Source organism: Portunus trituberculatus, chromosome 1 (assembly GCF_017591435.1).
Source record: "Portunus trituberculatus isolate SZX2019 chromosome 1, ASM1759143v1, whole genome shotgun sequence".
NCBI classification, from domain to species: Eukaryota; Metazoa; Arthropoda; class Malacostraca; order Decapoda; family Portunidae; genus Portunus; species Portunus trituberculatus.
In genome coordinates, this window is record NC_059255.1 from 5,055,248 (window position 1) to 5,065,247 (window position 10,000).

Here is a 10,000-nt window from a genome sequence, read left to right on the forward strand (position 1 = left end):
CTCAAACACCCCAAAACACACTCAAACACTCAAATACCCCAAAACACCCCCAAGACACACCTAAACACACCAAAACACCCCAAAACACACTCAAACACCCCAAAACACTTCAAACATCCCCAAAACACCCCCCAAACACACTGAAATACCCCAAAACACCCCCAAAACACACTCAAAACACACTCAAACACCCCAAAACACACCCACTAACACACCCTACCCTATTCTAACCCCCTAACCTAACTAGCAGCATTCTGTCCCTGTGTGTCAGTGAGGTTGGAGAGCACAAGGTCACCCCACTTGTGTTCCTGCTGTCTGAGTGTCTGGTTGGGAGTAGCAGTATCTGGTTCAGGATCTGGCAACTCCTGGACTGGTACTGCAATGTCATCACTAGGCAGTCGGTCCAGAAGCCAGGCCGTGTCCACCAGACCCAGTAACTTGCCATCAAACTGAAGCTGGGAGTCCATTGCTGGCTTGGGATGGGTTGGTGGTTTGGTTTAGTGGCTTGCTGGCTTGTTTGAGTTAATTTTCTTGTTTTGAGGTTGTTTTTGTTGTTTTTTTGAGTTTACTGGCTTGATTTTGGCTGGGTTAGTGCATTAGTTTGGGCTTACTGGCTTGGACTGGCTTGGTGGCTTGTTTGAGTTAATTTTCTCTTGTTTTGAGGTTGTTTTTGTTGTTTTTTGAGTTTACTGGCTTAATTTGGCTTAGTGGCTTGTTCAGTGGCTTATTGGTTTGGGCTTACTGGCTTGGTGGCTTGTTTGAGTTAATTTTCTTGTTTTGAGGTTGTTTTTGTTGTTTTTTGAGTTTACTGGCTTGATTTTGGCTGGGTTAGTGCATTAGTTTGGGCTTACTGGCTTGGACTGGCTTGGTGGCTTGTTTGAGTTAATTTTCTCTTGTTTTGAGGTTTTTGTTGTTTTTTGAGTTTACTGGCTTAATTTGGGCTGGCTTAGTGGCTTGTTCAGTGGCTTAGTGCATTGGTTTGGGCTTACTGGCTTGGTGGCTTGTTTGAGTTAATTTTCTCTTGTTTTGAGGTTGTTTTTGTTGTTTTTTGAGTTTACTGGCTTAATTTGGGCTGGCTTAGTGGCTTGTTCAGTGGCTTAGTGCATTGGTTTGGGCTTACTGGCTTGTTTGAGTTAATTTTCTCTTGTTTTGAGGCTTGTTTTGAGTGGCTTAATTTGGGCTTAGTGGCTTGTTCAGTGGCTTAGTGCATGCATTGGTTTACTGGCTTGTTTGAGTTAATTTTCTCTTGTTTTGAGGCTGGGTTTGTGGCTTAGTGGCTTAATTTTGGCTGGGTTTGTGGGTTTGTGGCTTAAGGCTGGCTTGGTGGCTTAATTTAGATCTCGTTTCACTCAATTTTCTCTTGATTTGCTTGATTCTTGTTTTGATTGTCTTGTTTTTCTTGTACTTCAGTTAGATGTGGTTATCTGGGGGGGGGGAGATTAATGTTAGGCATGTTAGGAATGTGTTTAGGGTGTGTTCTATGGTGTTTTGGTTGTGTTTGGGTGTGTTCTGAGGTGTTTCAGTATGTTTTGGGTGTGTTTTGGTGTGTTTTGGTGTGTTTTAGGGTGTTTTGGTGTGTTTTAGTGTGTTTTGGGTGTGTTTCAGTGTATTTTGGGGTGTTTTGATGTATTTTGGGGTGTTTGGTGTGTTCTTGAGTGTTTAGGGGTGTTTTGGTGTGTTAGGGCTGCGTTTAAAAAATTTTGCTCATATCCCCTTTGTTGTAACCACTACACCACTTCAACACTGCTATAACACCCCTAACACCACTTCAACACTGCTATAACACCTCTACACCACTTCAACACTGCTATAACACCTCTACACCACTTCAACACTGCTATAACACCCCTAACACCACTTCAACACTGCTATAACACCTCTACACCACTTCAACACTGCTATAAAACATGCCAAACTGTTTTAAAATGCCCTAAAAACATGAGTCTCCATATTCCTTGTGGTGACTATTTGGTGACTTTCTACAGCTTCAGAAACTCATGTGGGGGATTAAAATAGTGAAGACTGTGGCCATTAATCTTCTGCCCTCCATAGACCCTTGCTAATGTCAATAAAATGGTCTAATGGCACACAAATCTCAAGGTAAAAATGTGTCCCAGTACAGAAGGGGTTAAAATAGTGAAGACTGTGGCCATTAATCTTCTGCCCTCCATACACCCTTGCTAATGTCAATAAAATGGTCTAATGGTACACAAATTCAAGGTAAAAATGTGTCCCAGTACTGAAGGGGTTAATTGTGTTAGGAATGTGTTTCTTAAGTTAGGAATGTGGTTAGGGATATTAAGGGCGTGTTCTGGGGTGTCTGCTAAACTTGCAACACACACACACACACACACACACACACACACACACACACACACACACACACACACACACACACACACATTATGGACCACACATCTTCACTAGTGACAATTATTTATTTATTTTAAGTATTTTTTGGCATTTTTTGTTGTTGTGAAGTAGGAAATAGCTGACTGACTGAACTGCAAACACACACAGACACACACTTACTCTAATATACCCCCAAAACACACACACACACACACTCTCTCTCTCTCTCTCTCGTCATTGCAGCAAGTCAACAACCCAGCCGTGCCGTATTTAAACCCTTATTTCACCTCCCTCACCTTATTTACCGCTACCAGGACGCCTTTCCTACTTCTGCTACTCCTCCTGCTCCTCTCTACTTCCTCCTGTTCTTCTCTCTGCTCTATTTCCTTCGTTTATTCACTTTTTTCTATCTCCTCTCCTTCTGTGACTCGGTTTGTTTACTTCAGTGTTGCTGACCCGCGAGTCACAATTTCTTTTTTATTTTTCCTATTTATTTACATTTTTTGGGTTTTTCTGGTGTTTTAATGGTGATATTTTATTTTTAACGTAATTTTTATGGTAAAGTATTCGTTGTAAAGGCTATAACGTAATCCCACACAGCGAAATATTATCAAATCAGCTGTTATGAATATTTTTAAAGCCGCGATATTCAACTCGGTCAGCTGGTGAGGCTGGCGTGTGTTCATGTGTTTTGGTGATTATTTAGTTAGTTTAGCCTCGTCACCAGCTGTCCTTGTGTGTGAGTGGTGTCTCGTGAGTCCCCCTTCACGCCAGCTGGTCAAATATTACCACTGTCGTCTGTGTTACGTGTGGTGAACTGGTTTAATAAGGCCGGGGTGAACTGCGGGAGACTGGCTGGCTGGCTTACTCACCTTCTCATGCTCACCACACAGCTTAACACACTCACCACGCACACTCACACACTGCCCATCACTCCCATCTACACAAATCACCACATAAAAGGCACCAACACACACCAAAAACACTCAAAATATCGATAAATAAAGACGAGGACGGCTGGCTGGCTGACTCACCCCTCTCATATTTCTCCTTCTCACACTCACCACACACCTTAAAGCACTCACTACGCACTCTCACACACCGCCCACCACTCCATCTACACACACCACCACAGGAAAGGCACCAATACTCACCAAAACACTCAAAATATCGGTAAATAAGGAAGAAAACGACTAGCGGGACGGAGGCGGCGGCACATCCGGGACCTTGCTGGTGACATCACGGGCCCCTTACCCGTCCACAGAGATCTTTTATTTATTCCCTCTCACGGCTTTATTTTGAGTTCCAAGTTGTGTTTTAGTGTTCGTGGAAGTAGTTTGTTGTGTTCTAAGCGTGTTTCGTCCTTCAGTGCAGTGAAATACGGTGATTTTCCACGTTTTTTGTACTAAAGTTTCGTTTTTTTCTGTAAATTTTCATGCCCAAGTTTTGCTTTTCTTTATTCAAGGTTCGAGGTAAATTTTAAGGTTTTCAAAAATTAGTTTACGAGGTTTTAAGTTCATCGCTGGTGTGTTTGTATGAGTTAGTGGTCATTAGAAGGATTGGCAGTCTCGTGAAGTGTACGGTTTTATACTTCAACACCTTCGTACCTTGTCTTCTATTTCACCTTCTAACTGAGCTTCGGTTACTTCGAGACAGAGTTCACGTCTTTAAAAGTTGTTTGAAGTCTTAATGATTCAAATTCGCGGGTTTTATAATACTTTTCTAACTCCTTCAATTTTGCAACATTTTTTCATACTTTTCAACGGGATTTTCTTTACAACCACTAAAGCTTCGTGTAACTTTTCATTGCAGAACGTAGTTACAAAATACAGTAATTCCAAATATAGAAAGCATTCCGAGCTAGCTTAAGTTTTTCGAGGGGTCATTTTTCGTTTTATATACGTAATGCACCTTCGTATTTAGAGTATTGCATACAGGCCTGGTCACCCCACTATAGGCAGGATATCAACATGTTAGAAGCAGTTCAGAGCAACTAGGATGATACCAGCATTAAAGCGCCTGGAGTATAGAGATAGATTAAAGGAATTAAACATGTTTTCATTTGAGAGGAGATGTATAAGAGGGGATATGATAGAGTTATTTAAAATGTTCTCAGATACAAACTACATAGATGTGAGATCTTTCTTTACCTTAGAGGAGGGAAGTAGGACTAGAAATCATGGCAGGAAGATTAGAAAGCAAGGCTGCAGGTTAGATATAAGAAAATATTTCTTTAGTCATAGGGTGGTAGACTTCTGGAATGCATTGCCACTAGTTTGACAATGTTTAAAAACAGATTAGATAAGCACTTAAATTTATTAGATTTATAATTATGTATAGCGCTGCATGATAGTTTTTATAAGAAATTTACTATAGTTAAACAAGACATGATCCCCATGTATGGGGATCACAGATTGTAGAGGAATTCGCTGCAGGACTTAGCCCTGTTAATGGGCCAAATATTTAGAATTAGTATATAATGTATTGTGTACTTGTAAGTGTATCTTTAAGTACTGATGACGAGGTCGCTGTGCGACTGATACAGGATAACCTAGATGGGCCCTGGTGGCCCTGCGTTATCCTATTATTTATGTTATGTTATGTTATGTATAAAACCACCGCCCGTGACGTCATCAAGCCCCGGATGTGACGTCATCAGCTAGGTCCCTGATGAGCCGCCGCCGCCCCGCCAGCCTTCCTCGTTATTTGGTGTGTGTTGAGGCCTTTTCTGTGGTGGTATGTGTAGATGGAAGTGGTAAGCGGTGTGTGAGTGTGCGTGGTGAGTGTGTTAAGGTGTGTGGTGAGTGTGAGAAGGTGAAATATATGAGGGGTGAGTCAGCCAGTTAGCCAGCCATCCTCGTCTTTATTTACCGATATTTTGAGTGTTCTGGTGTGTGTTGGTGCCTTTTATGTGGTGATTTGTGTAGATGGAAGTGGTGGGCGGTGTGTGGGTATGCGTGGTGAGTGTGTTAAGGTGTGTGGTGAGTGTGAGAAGGAGAAATATGAGAGGGGTGAGTCAGCCAGCTAGCCAGCCGTCCTCGTCTTTATTTATCAATATTTTGGGTGTTTTGGTGTGTGTTGAGGCCTTTTCTGTAGTGATATGTGTAGAAAGGAGTTGTGGGCGGTGTGTGAGTGTGCGTGGTGAGTGTGTTAAGCTGTGTGGTGAGTGTGAGAAGGTGAGTAAGTCAATCAGTCAGCTAGACTCCCACAGCTCACCCCGGCTTTATTAAACCAGTTCACCACACGTAACACAGACCGCAGTGGTGATATTTGACCAGCTGGCGTGAAGGAGGACTCACGAGGCACCACTCACACACAAGGACAGCTGGTGACGAGGCTAAACTAACTAAATAATCACCAAAACACATGAACACACGCCAGCCTCACCAGCTGACCGAGTTGAATTTCGCGCCTTTGGAAGTTCATTTGATATTTTTGTGTGTGTCAGGTTAAAACTGAAATATTAAGACTAACTAAAGGGAAAAAATAAGATGATAGGCCTATAGAGGAGACGGCTGAGGCTATAGACCTATTTTATTTGTTACTGGTGGTGATGGTGGTGGTGGTGTTGCCTTGTTTTTCATTATGGTGTTGCTGTTTACCTTGTTTTGTTACTGCATCAGCCCAAGAGGGACTGGCTCCCTCATGTGCTGCAAGACATGTTCATGACTAAATTGTTCAAGTAGCCACACGTTGAGGCTATTCATGTTTATTGTGATGGGTGAGTCAATGGCAGCAGGTCTGGATGTGGGCTGTTCATCCGTGTCCCGTGACTACATCTCTGCCAGTCTCTACACTGACACTGAGGTTTCCAGGCGGCTCCCTGCACCCATGTCTTCCACTAGAGCGGAACTGTATGCTGTTCTGGAGGCGCTCCACATTGTGGCGCCTCTTCATAAGAATGTATATTTCTTTATTGACAGTCAGGCTGCATTGTACGCCCTTCAATCCACCTCCCTCATGGACTGTGATCTAGTTAATAAGTGTCTTGATCTCATCCACGCCCTAGAAGGTGCCGGTGCCACGGTCCATTTCATCTGGATACCCTCTCATGTGGGTATCCGCTAAATGAAAAAGCAGACCACCTTGCTCAGTGTGCCCTACAAGATGACACAGTGGACCCTGGCACTGAGTACACTCTGGGTTATGTTAAGAGTAGCATTAAGGACTTTGTACAAAGTAGCATTAGTGATCAGTTGGAGCTTTGTTGCCATAGGGGCAGTAGCACTAGTCTTCACTATGCACGTGTCTCCCAGAGCTGTGCTTACACCTACGGGAGACACACTGCATCACATGACAGGGTGGCAATGAGGCTCAGATTAGGCTACAAATACTTTTGGGAAGTCAGTGCTTCTCCTGGTGTGTGCTGTGTGCTGCACCAAGGGGACACACTCTGCGTCACTATATCATGGAATGTCCTCTCATTGCTAAATTTAGGCCACAAGGTCAGCATGACTTGTACAGCCTCATTGACCATCTCCTAGACTCTGCCACCCTGAGGGAAATACTCAGGGAATATCCTCAGTTTGCTCCCAGACTGTAGGATGTCTTAGGCAATAAGGTGTGCAATATGTGTATTTATTTATTGAAATACTTGTGTTCTTGTTGTGTATACTGTCCAGAGTTATTTCTGTGATACTTTAACCTTAAGTCTTTGCCCTGGGGGGAGGGGGGGTGGCAAGGCCCATCCTCCTCCTTTGTTGTAATTATTTATTAATTCAACAATAAATGTATCAATCAATCAATCATTATTATTTAGTGTGTGTGTGTGTGTGTGTGTGTGTTTTGTTTACAGTGACGTCAGCAGCACATGTCACCACCACCACCACCGTCTCCATCAGCTGAGAGTGGCCTGGCGGTGAGTCCCTGCCCACCTGTTGTTTATCCTTCATTTTCTCACGCCACACACTAATAAGGTTTAATAATAAGACCATCCATACTTAGAAACACCACTTTGGAATAAATAACAGTAAATAGGAGGCTTGGAATGTTTAAATAACTGAATGAGAGAGAAAAATGTAAGCTGGTGTCATTAATTTTCGCCGTAAACTTGATATTCTGTACCCATCTCTTGTTTTCTTTTATTTTCTCACGCCACACACTAGTAAGGTTAAATATAAGACTATCCATATTTAGAAGCACCACTTAGCAATGAATAACAGTAAGTAGGAGGCTTAGAATGCTTAAATAACTGAATGAGAGAGAAAAATGTAAGCTGGTGTCATTAACTTTCGCCGTAAACTTGATATTCTATGCCCATCTCTTGTTTATCCTTAATTTTCTCACGCCACACACTAGTAAATGGTGATATATGACCATCCATACTTAGAAACACCACTTGACAATAAATAACAGTAAATAGGAGGCTTGGAATGCTTAAATAACTGAATGAGAGAGAAAAAATAAGCTGTCCCTAACTTTCTCGCCGTAAACTTGAAATCTCGTCTTATTTTTTAGCTTTTTATCTCAGCATAGAGGTTAGACTGAGTGGTGTGAGCCTGTCAACACCAAGGTAGAGGATAAGTGAAGGCTTGAAATAAAGATGGAGGCTTAGAATGCTTAAATAACTGAATGAGAGACAAAAATGTAGCTTATGTCGGTAACTTTCTATCCGTGAACTTGAAATCTTGTCATATATTTTAGCTTTTATCTCGCGACAGAGGCTAAATTGAGTGATATAAGCCAGTCAACACCAAGATAGAGGATATAGGAAGGCTTGAAATAAAGATGGAGGCTTAGAATGCTTAGATAACTGAGTGACAGGTAAAGAAAGTAAGCCGATGTCTGTAACTTTCTCGTCGTAAACTTCAAATCTCATCACTGTTTTTAGCTTTAATCTTCCTACAGAGGCTAGACTGAGTGATGTAAGCCAGTCAACACCAAGGTAGAGGGTATAGGAAGGCTTGACATAAAATAGGAGGCTTAAAATGCATAAATAGACAAATTAGAAGGTAAAATATGGAATGTGTGTGTGTGTGTGTGTATAAAAGTTTGCGTCATTAAGCTTTTTATTTTAGCTTTAATCTCGCGACAGAGGCTAGACTGAGTGATATAAGCCAGTCAACATCAAGACAGAGGATATAGGAAGGGTTGACATAAAATAGAAGGCTTAAAATGCATAAATAGACAAATGAGAAGCTAAAATATGAAGAGGTGTCTGTAAGCTTGCGCCATTAAGCTGATAACCCCACCTCATTTTCTTATCTTTATCTTTGGACACAGACTGACCGTGACTAATGCAAGGCTGATAACACCAAGCTACACCATTGACCCACTCGCAACACCAAGGAACACACCCACAACGCACCAATAAGGGAGTGGTGAGGGAAAATTATAAAACTTTTCTTGCAGGGGCTCCAAAATTTTCCAGCCTTGTAAAATTGGTGACTTGGTGTGTGTGTGTGTGTGTGTGTGTGTTATCTAGTGTTTTTTATGTGTTTTTTGGGTCTCAAGGTGTTTTTTTGGTGTTTTATTTATGTGTTTGTATTTATTCCATATTTTAAAACACAAGGAAATTTTGGTGTGTGTGTGTGTGTGTGTGTGTGTGTGTGTGTGTGTGTGTGTGTGTGTGTGTTCCCTAATATTTTTTCCTTAACCTAACAAAACTTTCCCTAACCTAACCAAATCTTTCCTAATCTTACCCATATCTTTCCTAACATGCCCTAACCTAACCAAACTTACCTTAAACTTTAATCTAACCTTCCTAACTTATGCTAACCTTCCTAACTTACTCTAAAATTTAATCTAACCTTCCCTAACTCACCCTAACCTAACCAAACTTACCCTAAACTTTAATCTAACCTTCCTAACTTACCCAACTTAACCCTAAACCTTCCTAACTTACCCAACTTAACCCTAAACCTTCCTAACTTATCCTAACTTAACCCTAAACGTTCCTAACTTACCCAACTTAACCCTAAACCTTCCTAACTTAACCAACTTAACCTAAACCTTCCTAACTTAACCCTAAACCTTCCTAAACCCTAAACCTTCCTAACTTACCCAACAACCCTAAACCTTCCTAACACCCAACTTAACCCTAAACCTTCCTACCCAACTTAACCCTAAACCTTCCTAACTTACCCAACTTAACCCTAAACCTTCCTAACTTACCCAACTTAACCCTAAACCTTCCTAACTTACCCAACTTAACCCTAAACCTTCCTAACTTATCCTAACTTAACCTAAACGTTCCTAACTTACCAACTTAACCTAAACCTTCCTAACTTACCTAACTAACCCTAAACCTTCCTAACTTACCCAACTTAACCCTAAACCTTCCTAACTTACCTAACTTAACCCTAAACCTTCCTAACTTACCTAAACCTAACCCTAAACCTTCCTAACTTACCCTAACTTAACCCTAAACCTTCCTAACTTACCCAACTTAACCCTAAACCTTCCTAACTTACCCAACTTAACCCTAAACCTTCCTAACTTACCCAACTTAACCCTAAACCTTCCTAACTTACCCAACAACCCTAAACCTTCCTAACTTACCCAACAACCCTAAACCTTCCTAACACCCAACAACCTAAACCTTCCCTTCCTAACTTCCCTTTCCCCCACAGACAATGCTGGAAATAATAATGATTGTGTACCAGTATGTCCTGCTGCTGTGTGACTTTGCTGTGCTGCTGTGGCGCTG

The 10,000-nt window shown here is 41.7% G+C and overlaps 2 protein-coding genes and 2 long non-coding RNA genes across 6 annotated transcripts in view; 1 reads left to right on the top strand and 3 right to left on the bottom strand.

Annotated features, from left to right (window-relative positions):
* Positions 1-10,000, bottom strand: part of LOC123516450 — an 18,260-nt gene that overhangs the window by 2,273 nt on the left and 5,987 nt on the right. The window lies entirely within an intron of this gene.
* On the bottom strand, positions 137-720 carry LOC123516249 (anaphase-promoting complex subunit 13-like). The gene has a single exon (XM_045275522.1). It carries the CDS (start codon positions 465-467, stop codon positions 240-242), a length of 228 nt encoding a protein of 75 aa, XP_045131457.1. The 5' UTR covers positions 468-720; the 3' UTR covers positions 137-239.
* Positions 1,256-3,209, bottom strand: LOC123516408. Its single transcript, XR_006678187.1, has 2 exons — positions 2,649-3,209; positions 1,256-1,424 (listed from the first exon to the last, which is right to left on the bottom strand). It is a non-coding gene; the product is annotated as an uncharacterized LOC123516408 (long non-coding RNA).
* LOC123515721 (epidermal retinol dehydrogenase 2-like) overlaps positions 7,188-10,000 on the top strand; it is a 10,600-nt gene continuing 7,787 nt past the window's right edge. The window contains exons 1-3 of one of the 3 annotated variants that reach the window (XM_045274729.1): positions 7,188-7,210; positions 8,575-8,672; positions 9,924-10,000. The exon at positions 9,924-10,000 is cut by the window's right edge and continues 79 nt beyond it. In XM_045274729.1, coding sequence (XP_045130664.1) covers positions 9,927-10,000 — 74 coding nt within the window. In that variant the 5' untranslated portion in view covers positions 7,188-7,210; positions 8,575-8,672; positions 9,924-9,926. Of the gene's footprint in view, positions 7,211-8,574; positions 8,673-9,923 lie in introns of those variants that run through there. The other 2 variants (XM_045274592.1, XM_045274644.1) reach the window with 2 other exon arrangements.

Bases quoted from the DNA above. Each gene is read 5' to 3' on its own strand.
- LOC123516249 (XM_045275522.1), bottom strand. From the start codon at position 467: ATGGACTCCCAGCTTCAGTTTGATGGCAAGTTACTGGGTCTGGTGGAC.